The sequence below is a fragment of the Drosophila gunungcola genome (assembly GCF_025200985.1).
Source record: "Drosophila gunungcola strain Sukarami chromosome 2R unlocalized genomic scaffold, Dgunungcola_SK_2 000015F, whole genome shotgun sequence".
Taxonomy (NCBI): Eukaryota; Metazoa; Arthropoda; class Insecta; order Diptera; family Drosophilidae; genus Drosophila; species Drosophila gunungcola.
In genome coordinates, this window is record NW_026453172.1 from 1,711,940 (window position 1) to 1,725,206 (window position 13,267).

The 13,267-nt window shown below is 39.3% G+C and overlaps 1 protein-coding gene across 3 annotated transcripts; it reads right to left on the bottom strand.

The window, feature by feature from the left end:
* Positions 1–3,758: 3,758 nt before the first annotated feature.
* Positions 3,759–4,451, bottom strand: LOC128256351 (uncharacterized). Of its 3 annotated transcripts, none has more exons than XM_052986651.1 (2): positions 4,296–4,451; positions 3,759–4,244 (listed from the first exon to the last, which is right to left on the bottom strand). In XM_052986651.1, the coding sequence occupies exons 1-2, from the start codon at positions 4,338–4,340 to the stop codon at positions 3,765–3,767; spliced, it is 525 nt and encodes a 174-aa protein (XP_052842611.1). In that variant the 5' UTR covers positions 4,341–4,451; the 3' UTR covers positions 3,759–3,764. The 3 variants fall into 3 exon arrangements, with proteins under 3 accessions (XP_052842611.1, XP_052842612.1, XP_052842613.1); XM_052986652.1 differs by having other exon boundaries at positions 3,759–4,231; positions 4,296–4,444; XM_052986653.1 differs by having other exon boundaries at positions 3,759–4,225; positions 4,296–4,433.
* Between the last annotated feature and the right edge of the window lie 8,816 nt (positions 4,452–13,267).

Here is a 13,267-nt window from a genome sequence, read left to right on the forward strand (position 1 = left end):
TAAAACTGTGATATAGTTATTAGGGACATATTATTTTTTGGTAATATAATTTTAATGAATGTTTGGTTTGGGGTTACAGGGTAGTTGTTTCTTTTTGTGCAGATCCTTGGGTTTTCTTGCTATTTGTGTTTTCATATCATATCGGTTTAAAACTTAAATGTGTGGTCGTGGCCCGTGACGACGTCACGCGCTGCTCGGCCACCACGACTTGAATGAAAAGCGCAAATTCCAAAAGGAAATCCTATGCGATCCTGCAAACAGCCGTAGTCCTTAACTGGCGACTTTCAGCACAGCTGAAAATTAGTCCAGTTGACGAGCAGCTTGTTTAGAGAGAATTCGGACGAAATTGTAGACGCAAGACGACTGGCGCGGAGTCTACCGGCTGGTGATCGGCTCCATCTCCCCTTATTGAGGCTGAAAAAAAAATAGAAGAAGAAATTTAGACTTGAGGTACTTGTTTTTTTGTTAGGAGCTAATTATTAGTGTAAATTTGTTTAGCCTTTGTATTTGTTGGTCATTAATATATTCTTTTATTTATTTCTTACTTATTCATTGTTTATTGTTATTATTTATTTATTACTAATATTTATTGGCCCGGTAATATAAGTTTTGATTGCGTTTCATAGTATATTATACTTCATATTCGTATTATTTATGTGCATATTATTTGGTCGTATTTATTTATTTTCTATTATTATTTACTAGCATTCAGCATAATTTATTTATTTATGTATAATTTGGGTTTTTAGTGGTCACATTGAATTCGGGGAAATTGGGGTTTTAGAAGTCGTGTTAGGGGTTGCCAAAATTCAGGATGCAAAAGCGACAAGGCAGCAAGCATGATCACCTGCTTCGGTCGAAGGGTTTTCCAGGCGAGGACGACGAAAAGATGTGGTCCACGGATGTGGAGGGCGCTATCGAGGCTGGCTTGCCGCGCATATCGGAAGGGTTGCCCAGGACTCCGCTAGCCCGTTTGCGCCAGAGATTGCAACGAGAGCAACAAGGACCACCGGACCCCGAGCTGCAGCAGGACCTAAGGCAGCAGCAGATCAGGGAGGGAATTGGTTGCGCGGCGGATAAGTGGTTGCAGCTGGACGATGAGGATGCAAGACTCCACGATCCTTTTGTAAATTCCGCTGCAAGGTCGGCCGTTAATGTGGCTTTGGCAAAGGCGGCGGAGACAAATTGGAAGGCCCAAGAATGCGTGATCAATCAGGCGTTGAGCGACGAGATCCGAGGGGGCTTCCTGGAAATGATGAAGCTAATAAACGAGGTGTTAAGGCCTGTTGCTCAGCGGCCTCAGCTTCCCCTGGAGAGCATGCCTGATGAGCGAAGGCGTCCGGATTCAAGGATCACCGCAGGAATCCCTGGCAAAGCCACGCAAGGTGCGGTACCGAAGCTCTCTCAGGTCGCCGGCATGGACCGCTCCAGGCCACTTCCGCCGAGGGCGCCACCCAAACCGCCGAGGAGGCCGCTAGATTTTTAGGAGTTGGATAGTAGCAGTCCCGGATATCCTCCGGACCATGGAAGGTCGCGCCGAGACGATGGCCCGGCCCGAAGCTGGTGCGTTGAGGACCGCAGGGCCTCAGAGTTCCGCGAGGAGCCGCGCCTGTATGCCAATGTTGGGCCGGTAGCCGCCAACCAGCAGTGGCGAATTGAGCGGTGGGGCGTATCCTTCGACGGTGAGGATGAACGAAACTCGGTGGAGGATTTTCTTATCCGGTTGGAGTTCCTGCAGCGGCCAATGCCCGTGGCAAGAGGTGCTCCGAAACTTCCACGTGCTGCTTACTGGGCGGGCTTGGGGGTGCACGTGCGTCACAGCAGGGTGGACAGGTGGTCCCAGCTTTGAGCCTCGCTGATGGATATGTTCTGATGCCACCAGACGGAACACGATCGGATGCACCTACTTTTGCAGAGGGAGCAGCAGCCCGGAGAAGGAGTTGGCGATTACATCCACGCGATGCAGCAGTTGGCGGCTCGACTGAAAAGGCCACTGTCAGAGCGACAGCTGGTAAAGATTATTAAAAAGGGCTTGAGGGAGAGCATCGCAAGGTTTGTCTACGCGATGGATGTGCTCACGGTGGATGAACTGCGGGAAGAGTGCTGCGAGGTGGAACGCAGTTTTGGACGACGTGGACGGACCACGTACACGCAGCCGATGCGGTATCCTCCGGCGGAGAAGGCCAAGGTTAGCGAGGCTATTGGCCCAGATCCTGGTGAGGATCCTCCGCGGCACGAGGTGGACGAAGTGCGGGCGAAGCTCAAGAATCCGTTCCGAGCCGGCTGCTGGAATTGCGGTAATTGCATTCTCATACACGGGAGCATGTGTGCGTTTATTTCATTTCGGCGCATCAAGAATATTTTGTCTTTTGCCACTTTTCAAACTTGGTACCCTAAGAATATGGGCGTATTAACTATTGGGTTATGATAAAAATATCAATATTATATGTTATAATATATTTTATAATATTTCAGCATACATTTATTTTTTTTTACAAATTCAAATCAGTGGTAGCAGTAAAATGTTTTACATATATGTATGTATTGGAATTAATAGAAATCAGTCCACTGCGATGAGAACAGGGTATATCGCAGTCGTGTCACTTAAAACACCGACTGCTCTTTAGTGGTTGAGAAAACTTCAAACTAAATCAGCTTGTGTCGATGTTTTGCGAGCGGTTGGTGCCTGCATACCCTACCGACGATTGCTTTTAAGGAAAGCGGGCTTTTAGGACACTTGTTTTAAATGTTGTGTTTAGTGATCTTTGGTTGATTTATTTTTTAATGATTCGCAGTGTAACAAATTAAAAATCCGAATTTTTTGTTTAAATGTTATTTTAATGATAATAATTTTAAATTTTAATTGTACCAATATCTTGGATTAAAACGAATTGTTTAAAGACAATAACAATTGTTAAAGACAATTAAAATTATATATATATTCTTGCATCAGCATCACTAGGAGAGTCACAAACTAAACTATCAGTTTGAAAGCTATCTTCGTAAAATTTTCCCAAAAGTTGTCTTCCAATTGCAGGTAGTATATAAGTCGGAGCAATCGACTATAACATATAGCTTTCATAGGAACAATCGGGGAAAAAAATGATCAGTTTGTTGTTTTTCATTTATTTTTTTAGTTGTCCGAAATAGCAATACCAATATTTATTTTTTAAAATTACGGTTTGAGTTTGATTAAAACTTGACGACTATATTATATGCTTCTATGGGAATAATCGGAATATTAAATTAAATAAATTTAACAAAAATTATAGTTTCTCTAACTTTCAATTTTTTGTAATTCTATTGGACATAGCAATGGTTTAATATTTCAGATTTACGCATTTAATTTTGATCAATATATATTTTGCCAGCAATTTTTAAATTTGCGCAAAAAAAACAATACTAGTTACCAAAAAGTATTTGCTATACATTACCGTTGATGACTTCGCGGCAAGAGTGGAGAGGTGGAAATTGGTACTCAATGGCTGTTATTATTTTTTTGTTTTGTTCAGAAAATTCAGAAAAGAAAGAACCATAAAAATAAATGGGTTGGCGTGCATGTTGCCTTAACCTTAGTGAGAGAAGCAATTAGCAAAATCGTGGGGACCCGGTTGAAAGTTCTATCATTTCTTTATATTCCGGCATTTACATATTTTTTTATAATAACTAATATTGAGATATTAAAAACAAAACAAGATAATTTTGTGTTGATCTAGAACCAGTTTTCTGTAGTTTTTATAATAGTACCAAACATGCTATTTTTGTCATTGAACTAACGAATTTTTTAATAATATAATGAAATCTGTAAGTTTTACATTATTCATTTCAAAAAACATTATATTTGGATAGTTTAGATTATGATACCGGAAATTCACTGTTGTTATTTTATGAACATTTCCACCAAAAGAGCTGTCTCCTAATATAACCCGAGTTTCCCATCCAAAAGATACTACAATATTTTCAGTTTTTGAGTACTCCCATTGCGCAAGATGCCTTGTTACTTCCGAAAGTCGTGCTGCCAGTACAATAGGTACAAGCCTGCTCAATTCTGGTGTAATGCAAGTTAAAGATGTTACATTTTTACATCTTGTGATTTCTAAACTGAAAAGCTTGTAATAACTTGACATCTTTCGAGTGACTAACAAAAAATCCTCGGCATTATGAAATCCATACTTGTGGGAAGAGCGTAGAGTTTGTTTGTCATTAATGTTTCCAATCAGGTAGTCTATAGCTAAATGAAGAACCTTGTAAGGAAATAAATTAAGTAGCATATAAATAATTTTTTGGTTGCTTACTTCAATAAATATTTCCTTATTATCGATGCATTTCAATATGTCCATTTCCGGTTTCTTTGTTGTAATACAGTTTACTTAAATTAATTTCAGAGCTGACTGCGCCTTAGAGCTGATTAGGCATCAATGGCCATATCGATAGTTCGGCAACGTAAATACGTCTTTTCTGACAGTCACGCAACAGCAACAGTTGAGTCGCAGCAGGGTATTTTTCTTCCATTATAGCCCAGTCCCACGGAGCCCATCCAAGCGAAATGGTTGAGACCTCTCATGCATGCTGGACTGGTGTTCCCACGGAGCCACCATCTGTAAAATGTTACAGTTATGGCTCAGTCGCACAGAGCACCATCTCTTTGAAAAAAGATTTGCCTTGCCAAAAATTGTTAACTCAGATATAAGCCATTATTTGAATGATCATATAACCATTTAACAACTAATCCACAGCGTAAAAATAAAATAAAAGCCGAAAAAAGTACTGACCCTCCTCAAAAAATTCTGCATACGCCACTGTGACTGTTGATGGATGGTGGACGGCGGAAGGATGATGGCGGCTCTGTGGGAACACCAGTCCACCATCCATCAAAAACCCCAGTCGCTTGGATGGGCTCTGTAGGACTGTGCTAAATGTGCCTGATTCCATTGGCTCATTTGTGGACTATTTATAGCCTGGTTCCATTGGCTCATTAGTCGAATTGTTTAATGTGCCTGATTCCATTGACGCATTAAGTTGAATGTCAATGGTAGCTGATCTGTTATTGTTTACTTATTTATTGTCGAATATCCAAACGAAATTAGCTAAAAATTTTTTAAATGAGTAATTCATAGGATGCTCAGCAGGATATCCATAATGTGGCATTGTACAACTTGGACGACTTGAAAGAGGGGCAGTAGTGTTATATTCGATGGGTTTGCCAAGAATACCACTAAATTTCCTTAAAAAAATATTTTGTATGTTGAAGATGCGATAGACACGACTTTTTAACCTCCTTAGGCTTGGCTGTCTGTCTACTAAAATTTCTCCCTAAACAAAAAACTTCATATAAAAAAAAAGGAACTAATATTTTGGTGGATATTTTTGGTTTAGTCTTTGGACAGCGGTACGCAGGCTACAAAAGTAAAAATACTAAAATGTGTGCTTAAGAAATAATTTCTTGACAAAATTTTATTGATTTTTTGAGTTAAAAGTGTTGGCGCAGTTAAGCAACACCGCGGTCAGAGAGGTTTGGTATGTCCTAGCCCACACTTTGTAGCGGCGCCTGAAGAACGTTTGTTTGTTTTGGCTTGAAAACTGGCGATTATTTTAGTATTTAGCGACCCTTGGAGACTAGCCAGATGCATAGCCAAATTGAGTATCGGAAATTAGTGTTTAGCAAAAAAAATACTAATTAGTATTTTTGCGGGTGATGCCAGATAGTTCTACAATCAGCTGTTGCTGAGAAGCTTGTCCTAAGCCGAAATGGCGGATTTTTCAGCTGGCAGAAATTTCTGGAAAAGGCCGAAAGCGACGCCGCATGATTTTTAAACTTCCTTCTTAATTAAACCGGCGTGGCAGTCAGACGTGTTAAATTTTATTCGTTCCCATTCGGCAAAGTGGTGAAAAAAAATATACACGCGGTATTTCAAAGCTCTCGCAAAGTGGTTTTTCCCGCGAATAATTCAAGCAAAGAAGTGAGTTGTGTGGGGTTTTCGCTAAGTATTTTTCAAGTGCTGAATTTTCGATTTCTTTTAAAAGGCTGAAATTTTACGGTTCCCGATACGAGCGCATGTGCAAGGGGCCCAGTTAACTTTCGCCGACGTTCCGGGGAGCACCCGCATCAGCCAGCAATTGGATCTGCCCTGTGGAGCACCCACGCTGCCCAGCGATTCGGATCCGCCCGGAGGATCATTTAGATCGGCCCTAACCCAAATCTAAAAAAAATTTAAAATCTACGCTTGGGCTCGATCTTAACCTTATTTGTAATCAAAAAAAAAAAATCAAGCTTGCAAGAAAATTTTCACGTGCATATCGGCGAACAGGCTACACTGGAAGAAATTCCTAAACATGTGTTAACGTAAATCAAGAAAAATCTATGAAAAGATTAAGTGATTGAAAATTGAAGTGACAATAATTATGTTATGAAAAAATGTAAATTAATTTAATAATTATAAGATCTAAATTTAGTTATGATTTATACCGTTTTTATCTCCCAGCCAAAAGTTTTCTTAAATTCGTTTTGATTCGAGAATTATATTATATTATATTATATTATATTATATTATATTATATTATATTATATTATATTATATTATATTATATTATATTATATTATATTATATTATATTATATTATATTATATTATATTATATTATATTATATTATATTATATTATATTATATTATATTATATTATATTATATTATATTATTATATAAAATATAACCCATGTCAAAGCAGGAATGCCTTGATTGCTTTTCCAGCCTGCCTGCGTCGGAAGATCGATCGTCCGCCGAGGAACCAGCTGTGTGAGTTGTTTTACCTTTATTTCAAATTACTAAAAAAAAAATAAAAAGGAAAAAAAGATAATATTTGTGCCTATTAAATTCTCATAAACAAAAAAAAATATATATATATCATTGCCGAAAATTTAAGAAAATCATTACTTATAAATTTAACCTTGCCACAAGTGAATTAAACAAAAAAAAAAATGAATTCTTTAAATTTACACTAAGAATATTTCCTCTGAAAAAAAAAATTAATTTAATAAAATTAAAAGTAATTAACTAGCGAACCACTGATGAATGATGAATTAAGAATGAATATTAATAATTATAAAAGAACAAATTATTGAATTTCCTTTGAACATAAAACTATTTTTTTTTTTAATTTATATTGTCTATTATACCCCATACTTATTTCTACTATATTTAAGCACTAGTTTATACTGTCACCATACATATGTACTTTATATTAATAATTATATACACCTGTGAAGCCCAGAATTTACTCATGAAGTCTAACACTTATTATGTTTTATCTTTTCTCGCCGAAATTCTTTCATCCTGTCGTAAATTGTCTAAGAAAGATTAAATATGTTACTTGCGATTGAAATAATTATTAAAATGGAAGCTTAATGAACTAACTAACTGAACTCAGCTGATGTCTCTGCGGTCTTAGGGTATACAAGGGATCACTAGAGTTATGCTCTAGCGGCAGGTGGTCATAGGTAGGGTGGGCAATATGCGAGCCAAATTACATCAAGGCGTCGCAAACAACAAATTTCTCTCTCTTTCTTTTACACTGTCCCCTTTCAATAATATCTCAAACTTTTCTTTTTTTAAATTATGCATCTTTTCTTCCGGTTAAGTAACTAGCTTTTGATATTGTCGCATGCACGCTCATTTCAGATTTTATTAATAGTAATACGTAGACAGTGCCAAGATCTGTACGAGCAAGACCTCCACCCCCCAAGCCGACGAGCTAGACCCGGAATATTTAGCGTGCCCAGCCAATACAGATCCTTGAAAACATTTAAAGTACTTTGTACTTTAGTCGAACGTTACACGCTACAGTAATAATTTATTATTATTAATAAGAAAAGTGGCGCCCAAACGTGTAGGCCCTAATGAATACAGATTAATTCATTGAGACCCACAGATGCATAAATTTAACAGTCTTTAACATTTTCTTTACTCTTTTTAAAATTCTTTCTTAAATTTTTAATTATTCTGGAAAACAGATCGAGTGACTTTTAGTATTTCTGACTGTCCGAAAATTATAAATTACCGAGAGAATTTTTTTTTCTTTTTTTTTTAAATAGCAGAAAGGACAAGGTGTCTTGATCTGAGGAAAGCAGAGGCATAAACCAGAACTAGGTAGATTTTCTGTCCCGGAATCAAATGCCGAGTCATTGAGCTAATCACCCTTATGAAATTTAATTAGTACATATACTTCTCTATACGAAAAATACTGGCATCACTCACGAGCTGTGCCATATCCAGAAAGAGGTTATGACCAAATTTTTTTTCCCCTCTTGTGACTAGAGGATTTATATTCTTTTAATCCGGAGTTGGAATACAAGCGAGTATGTTTAAGAACAATCCGCTGACCAAGTCCAAATAAAGTATAAAACTTCTTTTCTTTCTTTTTCTTTTATTTTCTAATTTCTGAGAAATTTTATAAAATATAGATACTCTTCGTCGCAGAGCATCAAGCAAAGAGTTCAGTTAATATTTCCTTATTACGTAATTTCGATTTTTTCGTTGATTTCAAACATTTAGATTTTTTTGCTTAACTATTATCATATCTCTTACATCTTATTATTATTACTATCGTACTACCGCTGATATTTTTAAGGAAAATATTATCTTACCGTTTACATACGGTTGGTTTGCTAAAACTATTTTTTTTATAATCATCCGTGTGCATGATGGGGATAGACCGATCTCCGGAAAGGGTTGCCGAAAGGGGCGCAAACATCGTCTGTCCGATATGCAAGGCCGAAGTATACCTAGTAGAGGTTTGCCTTACATCATGTCAACATGAATTTCACAAGCGATGCATAGAAGCTCTTTGGAAGAAAAGCGCACTGTGTCCGGTGTGCAAAGCTTCCTGTAGGCCAATTCTCCCAAAAAGTGGGGATAGCCGTCAAACTCGTAGCCAATCGGAGAACCGTCAGCCCGCAGATAACGCGGACAAACAAGTATCAGATGATATAGCTTCTTCGTCAGGATACAATTCCAATACCATCAACAGCGGTGATACTATTCCAAGTGCTATTACTGCAAATGCCATCACTTTACTAGCCATGGAGCAAAGATTACTAGCTACACTTACCGAAAGTATGGTAAGTTCAAAAGTCCGTTTCCTAAGCTATGTCAAGGATAATGTCCGATAAAGGTGCGAGCTGAGTCAAGCGAGCTGAGTCAACCGTTCAATTCTCAACAGTTCGGAAGTGGTTTCAATAGGATCGATACAAGGGAAGAAACCGGGGTGAATTCTAGGCAAGAGATTTTAGCTCCGTGTTCTCCTGCATCGCTAGGAGTGTCAGTAGACAATTTTATTTACCGCGTTGAAGCACTAACTTAGGAGACGTTAGGCAATAATTTCACTGTACTTTGTAGGAATGCTAGCGTTCTTTCCGAAGGGAAAGCTAATGAATTTTATTGGCGATATCACAAAGCTTATGGTGAAGTCCGATGGGATAGCTTTTGTTCAGCCTTGCGTCTACAGTTTCAACCAAGTAGGGATGATCTTGGTGATCTTGAAGAGTTGATTAGGAACACCAAACAAAAGTCAAACGAAACTTTTGATAGTTTCTATGACTCCATTTCAAGTCTTATCGACCAATTGGAACAGCCTTGTATGCCTCACAAGCTCATTCGGGTTCTCCGAAACAATCTTCGTCCCGAAATTAGACATCAAATCTTGAATATCGACATTCAATCAGTTTCAGAACTGAGGGAGATTTGTCGCAGGCGTGAAGCGTTTTTGTCTGATGTTAGACGTTGTCAGGGTTATTTCAGACGTGAAGTCTCGGAATTTAGTCCAGAACAGGAGATGCCTGCAGAATCGGAATTCGATAAAGAAGGCGATATCGAAGCTTTTTCTTGTTGTGCTGGAAGTGCCGCAAGGAAGGTCACCGGTATCAGGACTGTGTAGCCGAAAGAAGAGTTTTTTGTTACGGATGCGGAGCTGCCAACACATACAAAACAAGTTGTAACAAGTGTTCAAAAAACTCCAGAGCGGGCGGGTCGATGCCGCCATACAAACAGAAGGAATCCAGTGGCGTTCGAAGTCAAGCAAAGATGACAGATCTATAGATCACGCAACTATAGTTGCACCTACTTTTTTCCATGACGTACAAATATCCCCAGACTGTCCTTTGCTTCATAGCAAAATTCCAATATAAGAAAAAATTAATATCCCCGAAATAAATAATGAACAAGAATTAGAGAATCGGAAAACGCGAAATTCCGTCCGAATGAAATCATTTTGGCAAGTGGTCAAAACGTGTAAAGCCGGACTGGAATATATTAACTCTCTACCTGCAGGACCAAAAGATCCTCAACTCTTTTTTATCAATTCGCATGTTCGATCGTACCGTTAACGGACTGTTAGACTCTGGCGCATCGGTTGTGTCGGTGGAAACCAAGCCAGTGACATAATTAACAGCAAATAATTAAAGACGATAAAAGGAAGCGCCATAACTGCTGATGGAACATCTCAGCAGATAGTTGGTCATTTAAAAGTTGTTGTGCTACTTTCGCTGAAGCAAAATTTGTATTTAGGCATAGATTTCTGGAAACTACGATTTGCTTCCGAAAAGCCTTAATGTATCCTCACTAGAATCCATCCCGACCGTAAGGTTAATGCTGATCAGCATAACTTGTCCGAGTTTGACAAAGACCAACTTGATAACGCACTCAATCAATTTTGGTACGGCCAAACCGATAAAACAACGACTCTTTTCTGTCTCACCCGCAGTAAAAAAGGCCATGTATGCCGAGATTGACAGAATAATTGTATCATTCTGTGTGATACAGGAGTCTGAAAGTTCGTGGTCCTTTCCTATCGTAATGGTGACGAAACCCGGAAAAGTTAGGATTTGTCTAGATTGCCGAAAGGTAAACAGTTTCACGGAGAAGGATGCATACCGTCTTCCCCAGATAGCGGGAATTTTAAGTCGTTTGCCTAAGGCGGAATTCATATCCAGCCTTGACCTTAAGGATGCCTATTGGCAGGTTCCTTTAGAGGTTTCATCACGAGACAAAACGGCTTTCACTGTCCCTGGTAGACCGCTTTACCAGTTTAAGGTTATGCCTTTTGGGCTGTGCAATGCCACTAGTACCATGTCCCGTTTAATGGACAAGGTTGTGCCAGCACATCTCAGAAACGAGTTGTTCATTTACCTTGGCGATTTATTGGTAGTTTCTTCCAGCTTTGAGAGGCATCTTGAAGTCTTCAGACAGATCGCTCTGCAGATAAAGCGTGCAGGTTTGACGATCAATATTGGCAAAAGTCACTTCTGTATGCTTCGTGTGCGATATCTAGGTCATATAATCGGCGATGGTAGAATACGCACCGACCCAGAACAGGTGGCCGCAATTACTAATTTTCCGTTACCAAAGACTTTACGCAGTCTACGAAGTTTTATGGGCTTGTGTGGGCGGTATCGTAAGTTTGTTCCCAATTTCGCTTCACTCTCAGCTCCTTTAACAGACTTAATGACCACAAAACGAAGGTTTAGTTTAACCGACGAAGCCATTAAAGCTTTCGAAGTCTTAAAACTTTCACTCAGCAAGGCTCCAGTCTTATGCAGCCCCGACTTTACAAAGCCTTTTGCGATACATTGCGATGCTAGCAAAACAGGGATAGGCGCAGTTCTAGTACAAAGAAGCTGAACAAAGCTCAGCGTAATTATACTGTTACCCAGCAAGAATGTCTAGCGGCGGTAGCAGCTCTCATGAATTTTAGGGCGTATGTGGAGGGGCATAAATTTAAAATCATAACCGATCAGGCCTCATTGAAGTGGCTAATGTCTAATCACGACCTAAATTCACGACTAGCTCGATGGCCTTAGCTTTACAAAGATATGATTTTACAATTGAACATCGAAAAGGGTTCTCTGAATATCGTTCCCGACTCACTTTCCCGTGTTAACGAAGACGTGGTAGCCGCTATAGACTTACGCGAAGGATATTTAGTGGATATGAACTCAGAGCATTTCCAATCAGCTGAGTATGTTTGTCTTGTCGAAAAGGCAAAAGCCAACCAAGAAAATTTTCCTGATCTTAAGTCTGACAGTGGTTATGTTTATCGGAAAGCCAAACATTTAACGGGAGAGCAAGTCCATGATGAGTATGCCTGGAAGCTCTGGATACCTAAAGAACTGGTTCCAGAAATCATCTCGCGAGCTCACGATAGTCCTTTATCTTCTCACGGCGGCATACACAAGACGATTGAGAGAGTAAGGCGATACTATTTTTCTAACGGTTGTTCATAGATTTCCTTGGACCTTATCCCAGATCCAGAAGGGGAAATATTGGTATATTTATCGTGCTCGACCATTTTTCAAAATATGTCTTTCTCAAACCGTAAGGAAAATAGATACAAGTGCAGTAATAAAATATCTAGAAGGGGAGTTGTTTATGGCATATGGGACTCCTTAAACAGTGGTGTCAGACAACGGCTCACAATTTCGCTCTTACGCCTTTCAGAAATTAGTGCAGCAATTCGGCATTACGCATACGCTGACGGCCGTTGTTCGCCTCAGGCTAATGCGTCCGAGCGCGTTAACCGCTCTGTAATTTCTGCAATTAGAGCTTATCTTCGACCTGACCAAAGGGACTGGGACGAGTATCTCAACAGAATATGTTGCGCGTTGAGATCGTCCGTTTATGCTAGTTTGGGAACCTCTCCTTACTACATGGTCTTCGGACAACACATGATTACATCCGGTGGTACATATTCTTTGTTAAGGAAATTAAATTTACTAGATGATCGTTCTTTGAAATTGAATCGTCAGGATTCATTTGAAATAGTTCGAGATAAAGCTTGCAAGTTAGTGCAGGAAAAGCACGATATAAACGAGAAGCGATATAATCTCCGATCTCGAGTTGTGTCTTTTGAAGACGGGCAGGAGATTTTCCGTCGAAATTTTAAACAAAGCTGTTTTCAAACTGGCTACAACGCAAAATTCGGTCCTTCCTTTGTGAAAGCGAGGGTTCGAAGAAAGCTAGGAAACTCTTATTACGAATTGGAAGATTTACAGGGTCGAATTATAGGTACCTATCATGCAAAATATATTCGACAATAACGTGTCTTCAGTCGGTATCTGTCTAGAGTAACCCTAGCCAGATTTTCCGGGGGGGGGCCTTTGTAGCGGCGCCTGAAGAACGTTTGTTTGTTTTGGCTTGAAAACTGGCGATTATTTTAGTATTTAGCGACACTTGGAGACTAGCCAGATGCATAGCCAAATTTAGTGTCGGTAATTAGTG

What these genes read in the sequence shown, in the direction of transcription:
- LOC128256351 (XM_052986651.1), bottom strand. Translation starts at nt 4,340, where the DNA reads ATGGACATATTGAAATGCATCGATAATAAGGAAATATTTATTGAA. An exon ending in ATAAGGAAATATTTATTGAA is followed by an intron (nt 4,245 to 4,295) that starts GTAAGCAACCAA and finishes TTTCCTTACAAG; the next exon opens with GTTCTTCATTTAGCTATAGA.